This window comes from Balaenoptera borealis (assembly GCF_965194805.1).
Source record: "Balaenoptera borealis genome assembly, chromosome: 4".
Lineage (NCBI taxonomy): Eukaryota > Metazoa > Chordata > Mammalia > Artiodactyla > Balaenopteridae > Balaenoptera > Balaenoptera borealis.
The window spans coordinates 14165615-14188600 of record NC_138861.1 but is presented as its reverse complement, the minus strand read 5'-3'; the positions used below and the strand labels follow the sequence as shown (position 1 = coordinate 14188600).

General features: G+C 36.8%; 1 protein-coding gene across 4 annotated transcripts in view; it reads right to left on the bottom strand.

Annotated features, from left to right (window-relative positions):
- The window catches only part of GRID2 (glutamate ionotropic receptor delta type subunit 2), a 1417069-nt gene that overhangs the window by 539575 nt on the left and 854508 nt on the right, over positions 1-22986 (bottom strand). For all 4 annotated transcript variants that reach the window (XM_082391643.1, XM_082391645.1, XM_082391644.1 and 1 more), the window contains exon 8: positions 13132-13251. In XM_082391643.1, coding sequence (XP_082247769.1) covers positions 13132-13251 — 120 coding nt within the window. The remainder of the gene's footprint in view (positions 1-13131; positions 13252-22986) is intronic.

The following is a 22986-nucleotide window of genomic DNA, read 5'->3' as shown; positions in this document are numbered from 1 at the left end:
CCTGGCCTTATTTTCCTGTTTGTGATAAAGTTCAAAGACGTTAAATCTAGAGTATTAAATTTTAATGTTGAAGCTCAGTCTTTACAATAAAAAGTGTGTAGCATTATTAAAACCAAACCGAACAAAGAAGACTTCAGGCACACAAGCAAAAAAAACTATTGTGTACAATTCCTCTTCTAAGAAAAAAACACAAATTGATCCTTTAAATTAACTATTTAATTTAATCTTTAGTTTAATGTCTTCTAATAAATTTAGTTTTAGAAGATTGAATAAGACATTATTACTTAAATTATTCTTCTTCTTGGAAATTTTATACTGTGCTGAAAAGAAACAGAAACAACCATGCTCTTGGAGAAAGTTTAAGGATATAGAAAACCTTGATGATTTCAAAATTTGGCTTACCTAACTTATCTTCAAGGATACACAGTGTCTAACACCTTGAATACAGCATCTACTGAATGAATCACCAACTTACATCAAAGTAAAACAACATGTAAAAAATATCAAAGCAAGAAAAACCTTTGTTTTATCAGCATCAGTGAAAATTAAATAATCCTTTTCATATTCTCATCAAATTAAAAAAAAATATGAAATCTCCACTCATGCAATGCCAAGAGGGCTGAGACTAGTCCAAAATCTGGGACTTGGTCAATCTCACATTCAAATCCTATACAGAAATAACCTTGCTTAGCTTATGAGAGCTGACAGTACCCCTGCTCAAGGTGATAAGACTGCAGGCATTGTATACACTTAGCCACTGGCAGCAGAATAAACACTGACAACTTGACAGTTCATCAATTGGAAAGCCATTCACTCTTTTTGAGACATAGAGATACTGGGAATGGAAGCATAATTTTAGACACAGGTCATGTAAATCTATACTGTAATTATTTGCATGGCAATGCTTTCCCTTGATAAGTATCTTTGAAGATATTATACATGTATTAATGTCCATGTGAAGGAACTGTCCCATTTATAAATGGAGCTAGCAATCTACAAACTAATTCATAATACTCTCGAAGTTACTTGAGAGCTAGATTTGAAGCTTTATAAATTCAGTAATTAATTAAAATTACAGTTTGATAGAAAAATATTTGAGTTATAAAAACAAATAAATATTTAAAAATTAACAATGCTTAATATTTTTTTGAGTGTCAACAATGTAAAAGGCACTGTAAATATTTATGGTGTCTTTCACATAACATTTATATAATGTCAGTGCGCTGGAATGTTTCAATACAATTCGGGAATCAGAGTATAGAAACATAAACAAATGATTACAGGAGTTCTTTAATATTATTTAAGAATAAAGTAGGCATAATTTGAAGTAAATGATTCATTTTAACTGAATGGCAATGATAACACATTACAGACTTTGAATTCAGGGCAAGGCAAAGCAACTACACTGATCTTGGAACTACACTGATCTTAGAAGGCTAAACGAAGCCCGCTTCTTCCACCCTTAAAATTATGAAATTTTCATTGTCTAGAAGCCATCCACCCTTCCAATCATGAATTTACACGTCTCTTTCTTCAAACACAGCTTCCTGGCTCTGAAGCTCCCTCACTTAATCCAAGCAATATCAGTTTCTTCAGACTTGCTGAGGGCTCCGTCCTCTTAAGCCATGCTTTCTCCCTGTTGTTGAGACTCCTCCTGCCTTCAGTAGCATAAATATCCAAGTGAGATTTCATGCTTCACCACCTCAGCCATTCTCCTGACAATATCTTTACCCTGACTGCCTCATTGTACTGCTATCAGAAACAATAAAACAAAACAAAACAAAAGCAGTCTAATGAAATCCCAATCCTACATTAACGCAAATTCATTCTGTCCACTGAATGCTGCTGGATAAAAAAAATTAGAAAGCCGTGTAGACTAGTGCTACAATGAATTTCTGGTCTCTAACTTCATATGAGCCAACAGACCTGCCTGGCAATTCTTCCATGTTCCCTAATTTCCTCTCTCTAGTTTGCATCAGCAGCTCTTTCAAAACTTATTCACTGGCTATAAACTTCCAACCTCATTATCTCTAATGTTTTCTGCTATACTTTCTCTCCTAGCAGATAATCTCACCTCCCATTTGTCCAAGAAAAGATAACATATTTCTTGACAATTTCCTTAACTTCTTGACAGCACACGTGAAAAGTTGCTTGTACTCACACCATTCTCTCCTTTCTTCCTCCCCCCACCCCTCAGGAAAATGATGTCCTTGGTGCCTAAGATTAAGCACTCCACCTAATTCTGGATCCAGCTGTCTCTCTTTCTCTTGGACTTCTATCAGTGATCACCTGTCTTTCCTTTATCTTCTTTCTCTTATTCCCTGCTGGCTTGATCTGTGAGCATTCAAGCATCCTCATCTCTCTTACATTCTGAAAATTATCCCTCTCCATTTCACAAAGTCATTTAGTGACCGCTCTCATAGCCAAACAGGTTAATATGGTATTTACCCTTACTTCCTCTACTCATCACCTTCCTTTTTACTTTTCTTTCAACTTGTTACAATTTAACAAGCATTGCTGCTCCACTGAGATTTTCCTCATAAATAACAATTACTTGCAATATTTTTTGATGTACTAGGCACAGTTCTGGACCCTTCACATTACTAAATCATTTAGGTTATACCTACCTCTGAATTTAGTAATATGCCCAATGCCCCTCGGTTTTAAGCAATGCAACAAGAATTTGAACAGTCTGATGTTAGCAGCCACATTCCTAACCCAACTGCTCTACTGTCTCTCCTCAGTTACTAATGAACCCTGGGTTCTTAAATTCAATGGACTCTTTATATTTGATCTTTATATTACTGCTATTCTGCTACATTGCTAATCCCCCTCTATTTCTTGAAACTCTTTCCTCTCAGCTTCTATTAGTATAGGACTACAATGATCATCCTTGTATATATATACCTACTTATTGAATTGGGATAAGTATTTTGGTAAAACACGGTAGTATTAGAATCACAAGGCTTTAGGAAAAGTAATAATAACATTACATGGGGTAGTTTACACGAAAGATATTGGAAGAAAGAAGAAACCTGATGCAAAATGATTATACATAAACTTAGGGATAATAATAGGGAGTAGAGAGGAAGGAAAAGACAGTTTTTGTAAGGAATTAAGTAATATTCATATAAAGACCTTTTATTTGTATCTGTATAGGTTCTACTGCAAATGAAATCATTTCTGTATGTATAACTTAATGTGTACAAAAGTCTTTTTTTTTTCAAAATAGGTAATGTTATATACTAATCCTGATTTCACAATTATAATGAGGTCTAAAAATGTTTTCTGATATCTTCGACAAGTAATTAAGTGACAAAAACTCCAAAGAAAGATACATTACTTTCTGCTAAAAAATCGTGAATATTTTCATTTTCTGAATCTTCAGTTATATTTATACTAAACATATTTTATCATTCTAGTTTAATTATTTTGTTTCCACCTGACTCTAGATAAATGTAACTCATTTCTTATTACTAAATAAATACATTTGAAGGCAGAGAATTGGCTCTAAGACAGATTTTCACCAATAGTTTTGAAATTCTCTATGACTTAATGGTAATCTTTGATGCTCTCCAAGTCCTTCCAGATTCATGAATTTAGCTCTAACACCAGATACTTAGCATTAGCTGTTCACTCACCATAAATCCTATGTTGATAACCACAGGTTTTGCCATCATAAACCTGCTACACCCATGCACATTAGAGTGAGGTCCACACTGAGACACTCAATAGTGAAAATGCCAAAATATAAAAACAAAGACAAATCTTAAACTCAGCCAGAGAGGTAAGAGAAGATGACTGGCAGTGAGACAGACAGCAGAGTTATCAACCACAACACTGAAGCCAGAACCAGTACAGTGATATCATGAGCGTGCTGAAAGAATAAAACTAGCACTTTGAAATTCTGTGTCTAGGGAAAATATGTTTAAAGGAAGAAGATGAAATAAAGACACGTTCAGGTAAATAAACACTGAGAAATATGGCCACAAGAAAACCATCAAAAGAGGAAAATTTAAAAGCTATACTTCAGGCAGAAGAAAAGCAATTCTAGATACAGATGCAGGAAGGAAAAACAAGCAAAGAAAGTAGAAAATATGTGGGTACATATAAATAAATATTTATTGCACAAAATAGTAAGGGCAAGACTTTTTGGAATAAAAAAAGGTAACATTAAAAACATGAAGAATAATAATCTATTATGTGAGAGGTAGATACATTAAGTAAATGGAGTTAAAATGTTGTAAGCATGTTTGTTATCTGAGAGGAGGATGAAGATACTGATTAACTTTAGATGTTGATAAATAAAGTATGCATGTTGTAAATTCTAGAGGAACTATCAAATAAAAAAAAACAGAGTATATAACTTGTAAATTAGTAGAGGAGGAAAGAGGAAATTTAAAAAAATATATTAACAATCCAAAAGAAGGCAAGAAAGGACAAAAAAGGAACCTACACTAGGCAAGTCAAATAGAATGTACAAAATGGTAGAATGTACAAGATGGTAGACTTAACTAAATGTATTACTAAATATATTTCATTTAAATACATGTAATGTTCTTGTTTTTAGGCATAAATAGTCAAACTGGTATCATATAATCAATTATATAGTTTTTATAAGAGTTATGTGTAGAACAAAAGGATACAGGAAAAATTAAAAGTAAAGGATAGTAAAAAGAAATGTCATCCAAATATTAATGGAAGGGAAATTGTTTTAGCTCTATTCATAGCAGACAAAGATATTATTTACGGAAGAAAGCATTATCAGAAGTAGAAGCCTTATAATAATCTAAGAGCGTTATTTATAAAGAAAACTATTCAGAAATAAAAATAAGTTCAGATCTCAAAATGTTTCAGATATTTAAAAGGCTATTATTAGCAGTTTTATGCCAATACATACAGAAAAGAACTTTAAAACATCATAAAAATCAACTTTCTTGACTTTACAAGAAGAATTAGAAGATATAACTTTTATTTTTATTTACTATGAAAAACTAGAATCAGTAATAAAAAATATTCCCACAAAGAAAATTCTAGTCCAAGTTGGCTTCATAAGATCATCTGCCAAACACTCAAGGAAGAAATTCTTCCAATTTTATATAACTCATAGAGAATAGAAAAAGAGAAAACGCTCTCCACCACATTTTATGAGGCCAACATAATCTTAGTATCAAAATCCAACAGAGGAAAATTTCAGGTAACCTTAATCATGAACATTAATGTAAAAACCTTAAGCAAAGTGGGAGCAAATCAAAAAAAATTTATGTAAACTTTAACATAATTATAATTTTATATAAGTATAAAAATTAGGTTTATCCTAGGAATACATGAAGCTTCCTATATCTGATCAAAGTTAATAAAAAAGAAAGAGGAAAACATTATATTTAGTAGTATAATACTGACATCTTTTTCTCTGATATCGATAAAAATCCAAGGATGCTTATTACTATTACTTCCATTCAACATTTTCCTAGAGGCCCTAGTCGGTACACTAAGCAAGTAAAAATTAGAAAAGAAGAGATGAAATCATTAATCACAGATGATATGCAGAGAACTCACCAGAATTTACAGATAAATTATCAGAATTAAAGAATGGAGCTGCTTCCACACTGCACCCTGGGACAGGTTTGGGTGATGAAGAAGGGTAACCAGATTAGTATGAAAAAGGAGGAGACCTGCAAGATGGTGGAGGATAAAGATGTGGAGATCACCTTCCTCCCCACAAATATAGCAAGAATACATCTACTTGTGGACCAGCGGCTACAGAACAACTACTGAATGAAGGGGCTTGGTGTTCCTGCTGGCAGTTGGGCCTGAGCCTCTGAGGTGGAAGAGCTAAGTCCAGGATGTTGGACTAACAGAAAACTCCCAGCCCCATGGATTATTAATCAGTGAGAGCTCTCCCACGGATCTTTGTCTCAACACTAACACCCAGCTACACCCAATGGCCAGCAAGCTCCAGTGCTGGATGCCTCATGCTAAACAACTAGCAAGACAGGAATACAACCCCACCCATTAGCAGACAGGCTGCCTAAAGTCATACTAAGCTCACAGAAAACCAAAACACATCACCAGACAAGGCCCTGCCCATCAGAGGGACAAGATTCAGCTCCACACACCAGAAAGCAGGTACCAGCCCCCCCAACCAGGAAGCCTACACAAGCCACTGGACTAACCTCACCCACTGGGACAGATAACAGAAGTAAGAGGAACTACGACCCTGCAGCCTGTAGAAAGAAGAACCCTAACACAGTAAGTTAAACAAAATGAGAAGACAGAGAAACACACAACAGATGAAGGAGCAAGATAAAAACCCATAAGACCAAACAAATGAAGGGGAGATAGGCAGTCTACCTGAGAAAGAATTCAGAGAAATGACAGTAAAGATGATCCAAAATCTCAGAAATAGAATGGAGAAGACAAAAGAAACGTTTAACAAGGACCTAGCAGAACTAAAGAACAAACAGTGATAAACAACACAATAACTGAAATTAAATATAAACTAGAAGGAATCAATAGCAGAATAACTGAGGCAGAAGAACGGATAAGTGAGCCGGAAGATAGAATGGTGGAAATAACTGTCATGGAGCAGAATAAAGAAAAAAGAATGAAAAGAATTGAGGACAGTCTCAGAGACATCTGGGACAACATTAAACACACGAACATTCAAATTATAGGGGTCCCTGAAGAAGAAGAGAAAAAGAAGTGGTCTGAGAAAATTTTTGAAGAGATTATAGTTGAAAACTTCCTGAACATGGGAAAGGAAATAGTCAATCAAGTCCAGGAAGTGCAGAGAGTCCCATACAGGATAAACACAAGAAGAAACATGCCGAGACACATATTAATCAATCAAAAATTAAATACAAAGAAAAAATATTAAAAGCAGCAAGGGAAAAACAACAAATAACATACAAGGGAATCCCTGTAAAGTTATCAGCTGATTTTTAAGCAGAAGCTCTGCAGGCCAGAAGGAAGTGGCAGGATATACATAAAACAATGAAAGGGAAAAACCCACAACCAAGATTACTCTACCCAGCAAGTATCTCATGCAGATTATACGGAGAAATCAAAAGCTCTACAGAGAAGCAAAAGCTAAGAGAATTCAGCACCACCAAACCAGCTCTACAACAAATGCTAAAAGAACTTCTCTAAGTGGGAAACACAAGAGAAGAAAAGGACCTACAAAAACAAACCCAAAACAATTAGGAAAATGGTAATAGGAACATACTTATTGATAATTACCTTAAATATGAGGGGATTAAATGCTCCAAGCAAAAGACACAGACTGGCTGAACAGAAACAAAAACAAGACCCATATATATGCTGTCTACAAGAGACACACTTCAGACCTAGGGACACATACAAACTGAAAGAGGGGATGGAAAAAGATATTCCATGAAAATGGAAATCAAAAGAAAGCTAGAATAGCAGTACTCATATCAGAGAAAATCAACTTTACAATAAAAACTATTAAAAGAGACAAGGAAAGACACTACATAATGATCAAGGGATCAATCCAAGAAGATATAACAATTATAAATATTTATACACCCAACATAGGAATACCTCAATACATAAAGCAAATGCTACCAATCATGAAAGGGGAAATCAACAGTAAAACAATAATAGTACGGGACTTTAACACCCCACTTTCACCAATGGACAGATCATCCAAACAGAAAATAAATAAGAAAACACAGGCTTTAAATGACACATTAAACAAGATGGACTTAATTGATATTTATAGGACATTCCATCCAAAAACAACAGAATACACTTTCTTGTCAAGTGCACATGGAACATTCTCCAGGATAGATCACATCTTTGGACGCAAATAAAGCCTCAGTAAATTTAAGAAAATTGAAATTGTATCAAGCATCTTTTCTGACCACAACGCTATGAGACTAGATATCAATTACAGGAAAAAATCTGTGAAAAATAAAAACACATGGAGGCTATATAATACACTACTATTTAACCAAGAGATCACAGAAGAAATCAAAGAGGAAATAAAAAAATACGTAGAAACAAATGACAATGAAAGCATGATGACACAAAACCTATGGGATGCAGCAAAAGCAGTTCTAGGAGGAAAGTTTATAGCAATACAATCCTACCTGAAGAAAGAAAAGAATTCTCAAATAAACAACTTAACCTTACACTTAAAGCAAATAGAAAAATAAGAACAACAACAACCAAAACAACCAAGGTGAACGGAAGGAAAGAAATCATAAAGATCAGAAATAAATGAAAAAGAAATGAAGGAAACAATAGCAAAGATCAGTAAAACTAAAACCTGGTTCTTTGAGAAGATAAACAAAATTGATAAAACATTAGCCAGACTCATCAGGAAAAAAAGGGAGAAGACTCAAATTAACAGAATTAAAATGAAAAAGTAAAAGTAACCATTGGCACTGCAGAAATACAAAAGATCATGAGAGACTACTACAAGCAACTATATGCCAATAAAATTGACAACCTGGAAGGAATGGACAAATTCTTAGAAAAGTACAACCTTCCAAGACTGAAACAGGAAGAAATAGAAAAAATGAACAGACCAATCACAAGCACTGAAATTGAAACTCTAATTTAAAATCTTCAAAAAACAAAAGCCCAGGGCCAGATGGCTTCACAGGTGAATTCTATCAAACAGTTAGAGAAGAGCTAACACCTATCCTACTCAAACTTTTCCAAAATATATGAGGGAGAAACACTCCCAAACTCATTCTACAAGGCCACCGTCACCCTGATACCAAAACCAGACAAGATGTCACAAAAAAAGAAAACTACAGAGCAATATCACTGATGAACATATATGCAAAAATCCTCAACAGAATACTAGAAAAGAGAATTCAACAGCACATTAAAAGGATCATACACCATGATCAAGTGCAGTATCCTAAGAATGCAAGGATTCTTCAATATATGCAAATCAATCAATGTGATACACCATATTAACAAATTGAAGGAGAAAAACACTATGATAATCTCAATAGATGCAGAAAAAGCTTTTGACAAATTTCAATACAGATTTATGATAAAAACTCACTAGAAAGTAGGCATAGAGGGGACCTATCTCGACATAATATATGGCTATATATGACAAACAGAGCCAACATCGTTCTCAATGGTGAAAAACTGAAAGCATTTCCTCTAAGATCAGGAACAAGACAAGGTTGCCCACTCTCACCACTATTATTCAACATAGTTTTGGAAGTTTTAGTCACAGCAATCAGAGAAGAAAAAGAAATAAAAGGAATCCAATTCAGAAAAGAAGAAGTAAAACTGTCACTGTTTGCAGATGACATGATACTATACATAGAGAATCCTAAAGATGCTACCAGGAAACTACTAGAGCTAATCAATAAGTTTGGTAAAGCAGCAGGATACAGAATTAATGCACAGAAATCTCTTGCATTTCTATACACTAATGATGAAAAATCTGAAAGTGACATTAAGGAAACACTCCAATTTACCATTGCAACAAAAAGAATAAAATACCTAGGAATAAACCTACCTAAGGAGACAAAAGACCTGTATGCAGAAAATTATAAGACACTGATGAAAAAAATTAAAGATGATACAAACAGACGGAGAGATATACCATGTTCTTGGATTGGAAGAATCAATATTGTGAAAATGACTCTACTACCCAAAGCAATCTACAGATTCAGTGCAATCACTATCAAAGTACCAATGGCATTTTTCACAGAACTAGAACAAAAAATTTCACAATTTGTATGGAAACACAAAAGACCCCGAATAGCCAAAGCAATCTTGAGAACGAAAAATGGAGCTGGAGGAATCAGGTTCCCTGACTTCAGACTAGACTACAAAGCTACAGTAATCAAGACAGTATGGTACTGGCACAAAAACAGAAATACAGATCAATGGAACAGGATAGAAAGCCCAGAGATAAACCCACGCACATATGGTCACCTTATCTTTGATAAAGGAGGCAAGCATATACAGTGGAGAAAAGACAGCCTCTTCAATAAGTGGTGCTGGGAAAACTGGACAGCTACATGTAAAAGAATGACATTAGAACACTCCCTAACACCATACACAAAAATAAACTCAAAATGGATTAAAGACCTAAATGTAAGGCCAGACACTATCAAACTCTTAGAGGAAAACATAGGCAGAACACTCTATGGCACAAATCACAGCAAGATCCTTTTTGACCCAGCTCCTAGAGAAATGGAAATAAAAACAAAAATAAACAAATGGGACCTAATGAAACTTAAAAGCTTTTGCACAGCAAAGGACACCATAAACAAGACGAAAAGACAACCCTCATTATGGGGGAAAATATTTGCAAATGAAGCAACTGACAAAGGATTAATCTCCAAGATTTACAAGCAGCTCATGCAGCTCAATAACAAAAAAACAAACAACCCAATCCAAAAATGGGCAGAAGACCTAAATAGACATTTCTCCAAAGAAGATATATAGATTGCCAACAAATACATGAAAGGATGCTCAACATCACTAATCATTAGAGAAATGCAAATCAAAACTACAATGAGATATCACCTCACACTGGTCAGAATGGCCATCGTCAAAAAATCTACAAACAATAAATGCTGGAGAGGGTGTGGAGAAAAGGGAACCCTCTTGCACTGTTGGTGGGAATGTTAATTGATACAGCCACTATGGAGAACAGTATGGAGGTTCCTTAAAAAACTAAAAATAGAACTATCATATGACACAGCAATCCCACTACTGGGCATATACCCTGAGAAAACCATAATTCAGAAAGAGTCATGTACCACAATGTCCACTGCAGCACTATTTACAATAGACAGGACATGGAAGGAACCTGAGTTTACATTGACAGATGAATGGATAAAGAAGATGTGGCACATATATACAATGGAATATTACTCAGCCATGAAAAGAAACAAAATTTAGTTATTTGTAGTGAGGTAGATGGACCTAGAATCTGTTATACAGAGTGAACTAAGAAAGAGAAAAACAAATACCGTATGGTAACACACATATGTGGAATCTAAAAAAAAAAAAAAAGTTTCTGTAGAACCTAGAGGCAGGACAGGAATAAAGACACAGATGCAGAGAATGGAGTTGAGGACATGGGGAGGGGGAATGGTAAGCTGGGATGAAGTGAGAGAGTGGCATGGACATATATACACCATCAAATGTAAAATAGATAGCTAGTGGGAAGCAGCTGTATAGCACAGGGAGACCAGCTCAGTGTCCGTGACTACCTAGAGGGATGGGATAGGGAGGATGGGAGGGAGATGTAAGAGGGAGGAGATATGGGGATATATGTATACGTATAGCTGATTCTCTTTGTTATACAGCAGAAACTAAAACAGCAGTGTAAAGCAATTGTACTCCAATAAAGATGTTAAAAAAAAACGCACACACACACAAAATATAACCCAATAGAAAAATCGCCAAAGGATCTGAATGGGTAATTAACTCAAAAAGAAACCTGAAGAGCAAAAAAATGCAAGAGAAGATGCAGAATCTTTTTATAATAAGGGAAATGCAAATTGAAACAAAAAGATATACCATTAAACACTGAATAACTTAATAAAAATGTAAAAGTGTAACAAAAACCAACATTTAGTGCAATTTGAATTTGTAGCACTGTTGGAGGTATGTAAATTGGTAAATATCTATGAAAATAGGTTTGAGATTACCTAGTAAAGTTCAGTGTATGTTTTCTTGTACTGTAGCAATTCTACTCTCCTGGATACAAATTCTACAGAAATACATACACAAGTACAAGAGTATATATCCAAGATATACGTCTAAGAATATTCATAATATCATTGCTTATGATAGCCTAAAAGCAGCCACAGACCACAGCAAGTTGTGACACATTTATACATAAAAGATGATACAGCAATATAAATGATTAAACAACTTCACATAACAACAATAATGCATAACACAAACACAACGAGGAATATAAAAAACAAGAAGAAAGAATATATACTATATTGTGTCCATTGATAAATTGAAATATCAGAAAAACAAATATTTAAGGATGCACATTTAGGTGATAAAATTATACTAAAATGTAAACAAATTAATATCATAAAATTCAGACTAACAGTGATACTACTGAGAAGGGAAGTCAGGGATATCAACAAGAAGTATAATGGGGGTTTTAGGATGCTTGATATGTTCTACTTCTTTACCATAGTAGTGGGTGTTTCCTTTACAATAATTCACTAAACTATCCTTGTGCTTTATGTAGTTTTCTATATGTTTGATATGTTTCACTATAAAACAATTAAAAACACGTTAAGATAGTTTCAACTTCTCTAGCATAAATTTACCAAGAGGTTTTTATTGCTCATTAGAATAACTCTAAATTTCAATTTGTATAAAATTTTCTGCATCCTACACCTCAGCACTGGAAAGAAACATCTACTGAAGACCTTATTTTCAATGCAGCCAACTTTATACAGTTACAAATTTATAGCTATGAACTCTGTATGCACACTCAATTAACTTAGGTTTTTCCCTACCCAAAATATATAAAAATGGCAAATCAAAACTGTAGAAAAGTCATTTCTCCAGGGTTTTTACATTTCTCCTTAAGAAAGCTATTGGCCCAGTATTTCATGAAACATCCTTTATTGGCACTCAACTTCTTACATGTGATCTGTAGTATAAAACAAGAGTCCGTTTCCTGGAAACCATTTTTTTCCTACTTATTACACGACATAGACGCTGAGATACTGTAATGTCACATTTTATTGTAAACTTTCCTTCTTAATATATAAAATTTATCAAAGCTCTTATTCTGATTTTGTGCATGTTACAAGCTAAAAACCAAGTAGCTATGCATTGCATAAATATTAAATTCACTACTTTATAAAAATTAGTATTATAATGAATGGAAGATTATGCTAGTTCCCTAGGCAATGATCAGTTTAATTTTTTCCCTTTATTCTAAGGCACAGATAGAATTTATTGATTAATACTTCTGATAAGTATGTAAGGTCATCTAAATGCCTAATTCTTCCCCCTCTTCTTCTCTCTCAAACTACAATATAGACTTTAATGCATATCGTGATTGTATTGCATGGAGAACAAACAAAACAATATTACTATAGGAAAAAGCAAATTTATCAATGTGTCTGGTCTTACTTTGCGAACACCTCGGCCAAGCTCTTCTCCATAGTTGGTTCCAAGAATTTCAAAGTGGACATTGGGATTGCCTCCATTTTCTCCAAATTCTAGCTCTCCAGTCAACCCACTAACTCCACCCTAAAGGAGAGAAAAGATACTGATGTAAGATTTTTGAAGATGCAAAATAATAATAATAGGAAGTTCTAGGAACACAATTTTCATCTATAAAATAAATATTTTTTCAAGCATGCAATTATTAACAGGATATTTTTAATAGATACACAGCATTAATAGGAGTACAATTGAAAATAGCCTTGAGTATCACTTAATCCAATCCCATCCACTCTACAGAAAATGAAATTTTGACTCAAAGAAGCAAATTGTACTCAAAATGCCATGTTTGAATTGAGACTAAATTCCAGGCTAGGATTTTTGCCTACATATGTTGTGACATGCATGGATCCATTAGTCAAAAAACAAGATACTTCCAGGAGCATAGAATGTACTCTGGAAACAAGTTTTGACAATACTCTTTCTCCAGCACAATTCCCTTCTAATTTAATCTAAAATTATGTCTGGAAATCTTAAAAGCCATAGTTTTTAACTTATTGGAGGTTTGTTTTTCCTCCTTTAAATATCTTTTTCAAATTAAAAAATCTAAATTAGTCCTGAAGTCTGTTTTTGCACTTAAATAGTAGTTCTAGCTGTTGTGATTCCTTGGGAATTTCCAAGCTTCATCTTTCATTCAACATGACAGATGTTCATTTCCCCAGCAGATGGCAATATAGGTAATACTTCTCTCTTTCTTGTTTACCATTCTTTTCTCAGTTTAGTTTATCAGCCTTCACATTATTTAGAATTTTACAAATGAAAATAACATTGTGAGTCACGCTCTACTAAAGTATTTCTAACTTAGAATTTTGGCATGATAATCACATATATTTGGACAAATTATCTCAGTTTGTAAACTGCTTCAATTATCACCTCTGTGATGTTGATACTTAAATATATCTCATTTGCCATAACCTGTAACTCAACTTCTAGTCTTTTCTGGCAGGTATTATGCTGTCTGCTATATCTCCTACTTTCAACTGTGTCTTATAGCCCATCACATGACACTGAGTTCATAACAGTCATTCAAACAAATTATTCCTTATTCATTAATGTCAATATTTAATCTATTTCATTTTTGCAACAGTAATAATCAACAAAACTGATCCTTCACTGTTATTTTCTAATAAGATAGCCTCTCTTTTATTATCCAGTTTTATTAATAAAAATATATTGAATTTGAAATATCTGTGCTTTTCTCATATGTGATTAAACAGTCAATAGCATGGATTTTGAAGTCAGACTTCCTGGATTTGATCAATGGCATCAGAATCTACCAGCTGTACAAACCTGGCTAAGTCATTTAATTTCTCTATGCCCCAATTTCTACATCTGTTAAATGGTAAAAATAATAGTATCTACCCCAGAAGATAATTATGTCTTATAATACAAGTAAATATAGAAGAGTGTTTGATAAATTATGAGAGCTTAATTACTATCACCATCATCATCATCATCTCCATGATTATTTCATTCTTTAATTTTGGAAGGTTTCTAGTTCTACTAGAAATTATAGGCATGCTCCTCGGTTTTTTTGTTTGTTTTTTTTAACTAAAGTTTACAAGGGTTGCAAAATTTCATTATATGCTTGAATATTTACAGGCTTTGGAAAATGTTTTTGTAAATTTGACTCAATTATATTTCATTGATTAGTATTTGGGGAGAAAAAGAGTTATCAAACCAGCTGGTCTAGGATCTATTCCCCCATTTTCTGATATGTATGTGTGTGTGTGTGTGTGTGTGTGTATGTGTGTGTGTGTGTATGTGTGTGTGTGTGTATGTGTGTGTGTGTATGTGTGTGTGTATGTGTATGTGTATGTGTGTGTATGTGTGTGTGTGTATGTGTGTATGTGTGTGTGTGTATGTGTGTGTATGTGTGTGTGTATGTGTGCATATGTGTGTATGTGTGTGTGTGTGTGTATGTGTGTGGTAGAGGGAGCAGCCCAGGGGTAGAAAAAAAAAGGAGGTAAATGAGTCTAATGCCCTTGTCAACTGGAATCCCAGGTAAAGAGATTAGTAATGTTTACTAGGAAGAAGAGTCTGATCTATAAAAGCCCTTAGCAGTTTGTCCCGGCCTAAAGAATTATTATTATTTGTTAACTGGAGTAGTAAACAAACTCCGAATCTATGGATTAATGGTTTATGGCTCCCTGGAAAATGTCCTAAAGCTTTACACCTTCTAGGGCAAAAATGGAGATATTTCATAACGTAAATGCTCTCTGCTGTGTGAGATAAGCCTACAAAATCTTTTTTGGAGACAGAATGTGCATGTATGTCCAATGCGGGAAGAAAGGGCTTGGGGGGCGGGGGAGCATACAGAATTTCCGATAATCTCTTTCTCCTTTGTGCTTCTTAATTGCCTGTGTCTGATATGGGTGAACTATCCCATTCTTGTGCGTGAATCTGATCCTGAATGTTCACTCAGTAATAATATCTCAAGGAACCCAATTTTCACGTAAGATTTTAAAGCCTGGGTTAAGTACAGTGGATCTTATTATCATAAATATGTCTAAATGGCAAATTCTGTAGGAGTTTGACAAATATAGCTTATATTACTACACATAGTTCAAACTACTGGTATTAAGAAATCCTTTAAGAAGCACTTTTCTTGTCCTCAAAATCACACATCTACCTCAGTAATATCTCCAATTATATCAGAATCTTACATTTCTGACTTAGTACTTTATTTCTAGGAAAAAGAGGAAAGATATTGTGTATCAGTATGATTGCTAGATTGCAAAAATGCTATACTCCTGAAAATTTTAAACTTTTTAACCACTAGATTGCCTGGCGCTGTATTATTATTGTTCCCCATCGATACTCATATGGCCACCCTGGGCCAGTGTCTTTTCTTTGGCTCATATCTGCTACCGAGCAACTCAGTCCACTTAATCCACATTGCACACGGTAAAAAACCCCATAAATCAGGGAAACTGCATTTAGTTTACTGTGGCTCCCCTTATCTTTTTCACCTTTTTGACTTCATAATTTATCTTCTTTATGCTGTATTCTTTTTCTCTTTTTTCAAGGTGTAAGTACTATTTCTTATTTTTTAACATCTTTATTGGAGTATAATTGTTAGTTTCTGCTTTATAACAAAGTGAATCAGCTATACATTTACATATATCCCCATATCTCCTCTCTCTTGCGTCTCCCTCCCATCCTCCCTATCCCACTTCTCTAGGTGGTCACAAAGCACCGAGCTGATCTCCCTGTGCTATGCGGCTGCTTCCCACTACCTATTTACATTTGATAGTGTATATATGTCCATGCCACTCTCTCACTTTGTCCCAGCTTACCCTTCCCCCTCCCTGTGTCCTCAAGTCCATTCTCTACATCTGCATCTTTATTCCTATCCTGCCCCTAGGTTCTTCATACCATTTTTTTTTTTTTTAGATTCCATATATATGTGTTAGCATACGGTATTTGTTTCACTCTTTCTGACTTACTTCACTCTGTGTGACAGACTATAGGTCCATCCACCTCATTACAAAAACTCAGTTTCATTTCTTTTTATGGCTGAGTAATATTCCATTGTATATATGTGCCACTTCTTTATCCATTCATCTGTCAATGGACACTTAGGTTGCTTCCATGTCCTGGCTATTGTAAATAGAGCTGCAATGAACATTGTGGTACATGACTCTTTTTGAATTATGGTTTTCTCAGGGTATATGCCTAGTAGTGGGATTGCTGGGTCATATGACAGTTCTATTTTTAGTCTTTTAAGTAACCTCCATACTGTTCTCCATAGTGGCTGTATCAATTAACATTCCCATTGACAGTGCAAGAGGGTTCCCTTTTCTTCACACCCTCTCCAGCATTTATTGTTTGTAGATTTTTTGACGATGGCCATTCTGACCAGTGTGAGGTGATACCTCATTGTAGTTTTGATTTTCATTTCTCTAATTATTAGTGATGTTGAGTGTCCTTTCATGTGTTTGTTGGAAATCTGTATATCTTCTTTGGAGAAATGTCTATTTAGGTCTATTTAGGTAATGTGTGCCTAGGTCTGAAGTGTGTCTCTTGTAGACAGCATATATACGGGTCTTGTTTTTGTTTCTGTTCAGCCAGTCTGTGTCTTTTGCTTGGAGCATTTAATCCCCCTCACATTTAAGGTAATCATCAATAAGTATGTTCCTATTACCATTTTCCTAATTGTTTTGGGTGTGTTTTTGTAGGTCCTTTTCTTCTCTTGTGTTTCCCGCTTAGAGAAGTTCCTTTAGCATTTGTTGTAAAGCTAGTTTGGTGGTGTTGAATTCTCTTAGCTTTTCCTTCTCTGTAAAAGTTTTAATTTCTCCATTGAATCGGAATGAGATCCTTGCTGGGTAGAGTAATCTTGGTTGTAGGTTTTTCCCTTTCATCACTTTAAATATGTCCTGCCACTCCCCTCTGGCTTGCAGTTTCTGCTGAAAGGTCAGCTGTTAACCTTATGGGGATTCCCTTGTATGTTATTTGTTGTTTTTCCCTTGCTGCTTTTAATATTTTTTGTATTTAATTTTTGATAGTTTGATTAATATGTGTCTTGGTGTGTTTCTCCTTGGATTTATCCTGTATGGGACTCTGTGTGCTTCCTGTACTTGATTAACTATTTCCTTTCCCATATTAGGGAAGTTTTCAACTCTAATCTCTTCAGATATTTTCGCATTCCCTTTCCTTTTTTCTTCTTCTTGGTCTCCTATAATGTGAATGTTTTTATGTTTAATGTTGTCCCAGAGGTCTCTTAGGCTGTCGTCATTTCTTTTCATTCTTTTTTCTTTATTCTGTTCTGCAGAAGTGAATTCCACCATTCTGTCTTCCAGGTCACTTATCTGTTCTTCTGCCTCAGTTATTCTGCTATTGATTCCTTCTAGAGAATTTTAAATTTCATTTATTGTGTTGTTTATAATTGTTTGTTTGCTCTTTAGTTCTTCTAGGTCCTTGTTAAACGTTTCTTGTAATTTCTCCCTTCTATTTCCAGGGTCATCTTTACTATCATTACTCTGAATTCTATTTCAGGTAGACTGCCTATTTCCTCTTCATTTGTTTGGTCTGCTGGGTTTTTACCTTGCCCCTTCATCTGCTGTGTGTTTCTCGGTTTTTTCATTTTGCTTTACTTACTGTGTTTTCGGTCTCCTTTCGCAGGCTGCAGGTTCATTGTTCCCATTGTTTTTGGTGTCTGCCCCCAGTGGCTAAGGTTTGTTCAGTGGGTTGTGTAGGGTTCCTGGTGGAGGGAACTAGTGCCTGTGTTCTGGTGGATGAGGCTGGATCTTGTCTTTCTGGTGGGCAGGACCACATCTGGTGGTGTGTTTTGGGGTGTCTGTGACCTTATTATGATTTTAGGCAGCCTGTCTGCTAATGGGTGGGGCTGTGTTCCTGTCTTGCTAGTTGTTTGGCATAGGGTGTCCAGCATTGTAGCTTGCTGGTTGTTGAGTGGAGCTGGGTCTTAGCGTTGAGATGGAGATTTCTGGGAGAGCTTTCGCCATTTGATATTATGTGGAGCCAGGAGGTCTCTGGTGGACCAATGTCCTGAACTCAGCTCTCCTACCTCAGAGGCACAGGCCTGACACCCAGCTGGAGCACCAAGACCCTGTCAGCAACACGGTTCACAATAAAAGAGACAAAAAAAAGAAAGAAATAAAATAAAATAAAAGTTATTAAAATAAAAAATAATTATTAAAAATAAAAAAAATAAAAACTAGTAAAAAAAAAAAAAAAAGACAAGAAAGAATGAGGAGAGTAACCAAACCAAAAAACAAATCCACCAATGATAACAAGCATTAAAAAGTATATTAAATAAATAAATAAATAAATAAACAGACAGATCCATAGGACAAATGGTAAAAGCAAAGCTACACTGACAAAATCACACAAAGAAGCATACACATACACACTCACAAAAACAGAAAGAGGAAAAATATATACATATATCATTGCTCCCAAAGTCCCCCACCTCAATTTCGAGATAATTCGTTGTCTATTCAGGTATTCCACAGATGCAGGTACATCAAGTTAATTGTGGAGCTTTAATCTGCTGCTCCCAAGGCTGCTGGGAGAGATTTCCCTTTCTCTTCCTTGTTCGCACAGCTCCCGGGGTTCAGCTTTGGATTTGGCTCCACCTCTGCGTGTAGGTCGCCTGAGGGCGTCTGTTCCCCTCCCAGACAGGACGGGGTTAAAGGAGCAGCTGATTCGGGGGCTCTGGCTCACTCAGGATGGGGGGGGAGGGAGGGGTACGGAGGAGGCGGGGCGAGCCTGCGGCGTCAGAGGCGTCGTGACGTTGCAGCAGCCTGAGGCGCGCCGTGGTTCTCCCGGGGATGTTGTCCCTGGATCACGGGACCCTGGCAGTGGCGGGCTGCACCGGCTCCCGGGAGGGGCGGTGTGGAGAGTGACCTGTGCTCGCACACAGGCTTCCTGGTGGCGGCAGCAGCAGCCTTAGCGTCTCATGCCCGTCTCTGGGGTCCGTGCTGACAGCCGCGGCTCGCGCCCGTCTCTGGAGCTCCTTTAAGCAGCGCTCTGAATCCCCTCTCCTCCCGCACCAGGAAACAAAGAGGCAAGAAAAAGTCTCCTGCCTCTTCGGCAGCTGCAGACTTTTCCCGGACTCCCTCCCGGCTAGCTGTGGCGCACTAACCCCTGCAGGCTGTGTTCACGCCGCCAACCCCAGGCCTCTCCCTGCGATCCGACCACAGCCCAAGTCTCAGCTCCCAGCCCCGCCCGCCCCGGCGGGGGAGCAGACAAGCCCCTCGGGCTGGTGAGTGCTGCTCGGCACCGAGCCTCCGTGCGGGAATCTCTCCGCTTTGCCCTCCGCACCCCTGTGGCTGCGCTCTCCTCCGTGGCTCCGAAGCTTCTCCCCTCCGTCACCCGCAGTCTCTGCCCGCGAAGGGGCTCCTAGTGTGTGGACACCTTTCCTCCTTCACGGCTCCCTCCCACTGGCACAGGGCCCGTCCCTATTCTTTTGTCTCTGTTTTTTCTTTTTTCTTTTGCCCTACCCAGGTACGTGGGGAGTTTCTTGCCTTTTGGGAGGTCTGAGGTATTCTGCCAGCGTTCAGTGGGTGTTCTGTAGGAGTTGTTCCACATGCAGATGTATTTCTGATGTATTTGTGGGGAGGAAGGTGATCTCCGCGTCTTACTCCTCCGCCATCTTGAAGGTCTCCCCCTATGCTGTATTCTTAATGAGCTGTTAGCCTGTGTTATTAGTAAAACCTTCTCTCACGTGGATATAAAGGGTGCTTGAGAGGTCAGTATTTCAAGCAAATAAACCCTTTAACTGAAGCCCCTTCTTATTTGACTCAGACTTAACCTCTCTGATATTTGCTTGTCTAAAAATATTCCGTTTTTGAGCTTTTTTTGTTTTTCATCTATCCTCAGCTCAACATTGAAATCAGAGCCTTGGTAAAAATGTGTGCTGGCCAGGTGGTGACGAGCAGTCATTATCTTTGTGCATGCATAGTTGCAGTTTTTTAAAAAAATCTCTTGATACAGCTGATTCTAAACAAAATAAGCTAATGGGACATTGATAGTATGAATAACACATATAGTTTTTAAATGTCCATTAAATTGACAGTAATAATTGCCTCCAGAGTAAACCTTTTGAAAAATGCCATGTAAAATTAGTTTGGATTTCATCCTATACACTCTGTATTGAAATACCAGTGGGTATCAGATATGAAAAGAAGAAGAGAAGAAAAATAAAAAGAGTAGATCAAAGGTCAGGAATAATTTTCCACTGGATAATCAGTTCCTGAAAAGGCAGAAGTTTGATGTTCCTTTATGGATAGGATACATTGGAAAAAAGAAGAAAAAAAGTTTCCTAAGTATTTGTTTCACTCTCTTTATGAGACAGAAGGATTTATCCCGATATTTGAAACTGCAAAGTAACTGAGAGGTACTTTTGGAAGATCATATGGGACATCAAATATTAATGACACTTGTCTAATTTCCTTATACATATTCCTAGGTTCCTTGCAACCTGCAAACATGTTCGGTAACTAAGGATACCCTGTTAAATAAACATAAGCCCAGCAAGATCTGTGAACACACTGGGAGATGCCAGACTCAGCAGTGTGCTCTGATGCCCTCATGTTTCATAAGTTAATTTCAGTGAGAAAAATCCCTGAGAGAAAGAAGATACTACATTTTATACCCAGAAAAGAAATATAATTTGTAGATAAATACTAGAATACACTATGCCAAAAAATAAAAAAGAATAAAAACATAAAACTTAACTTGTGTAAAATGTTTAGGAAAATTTGAGTTGCCATATAACATTTATATGTGTGTGTATGTGCATAGAGATATATACATACATATTTACAAATATACATATATACTCAAATATTCATTCATAATAGAAACTTGAAGCAAACTGAGCAGGAAATAAGAAACTACTAACATTTTGGTCATGCTGTCTACATCTCAGAGAATAAGAAACTGAGGCCCAGACAACTAGTTATTTGAGGAACCTGAATTGAAGCCTCCTTCTTGTGCCTCATCCATTTTCCTCTAGACGATGTAAGCTGCGTGTCCAATATAACACATGCATATCACAGTGATTGCTCAAAAAATGTATGTTGAACTAAATTAAATTAAAATTGACACCATTTTACCCACTTTATGATTCAAATGCCCTGAAGTTGAGGATACATTGAAGGATCCACAAGAAGACCAATCCAAGGGCACTGACTATATTTTCAAAGCTCTTGTGGCAAAAAATTTATTTGCACACATTTTTGTTAAAAGGCTATCTTATATTCCAAGTCAATACTGTTTCTAGTAAGTCACAGTATGTTTTCCTAAATGTTCTCTCTGTCCTTCAGGTTTATAATTCTAAATGGTACTTAGTGCTTAACACGAAAAGCAAAGTAATATATTTACATTACTCTAAGTATATAATTTAAAAAAAAAAATCAACTAGGGGAGATCAATCAAGACAAAGGAATAAGAAGATATAGAAGTCACCTCCCCCCACGAACACATCAAAAATACATTTACATATGGGACTATTCTCACTGAAAACTAACTGGAAAATGGTAAAAAGACTCCGATACAACCAAGGCCATAAGAAAGATTTCACATGTAATTGGGTAGGAAGAGCAGAGAAATTATCAGGTTAGGACCTGTGACCATGGGAGGGGACTCAGAGGAAAAGGGAGATTACATGGGCAGACATCCTCCCTGGGGCATGGGCAGTTCAAGTCACATATTGGGCTCCACAGGCCTGAGGTCTGACAAAGGGCAGACAAGCCCCCTTGGCTGGTTGGAGGGCTACTGAGACTAACAGGGGGGCTGTGGGAAGCCTGAACTCAGCTCGTGAAGAGCGTGCATCCTCTGGCTTGCTCCCGAGGCAGCGTGGAGAGGGCAGAGTGAGACTGCACTAGTGGCTGCCGGGTTTTCTGCGACCAACCTAGCATCTGCCCCAGCCTGAGCCTCTCGATTGTTCCAGCCTTGCTTATTTCATGTCACAGCTCTGCACTGGATATAGGGCTGCCAAGACTGAGGAAAGTGGTACACCTTGGAACACAGAGGTGACTCAGACCTGGGGCAGCATCTGGGCAGGGAGGAGGCAGCCATTGCTGGCACTACACAGGCAGCACATCAGAGACAGCCTGGACCTCTGTCTACAGCCAACCTTCTGCAGCCCATGCCCCATCATGAGTTGAGAGCCCACATGGGCCCCTACTGCTCCAGCACTGCTCTCCTCTGGGGCAGGGGTACCGGAGCTGAGAGAGGGGAGAGCACATACTTGCAGGGAATGGAGCCACCTTGGACCCAAACTTCAGGGCTTCT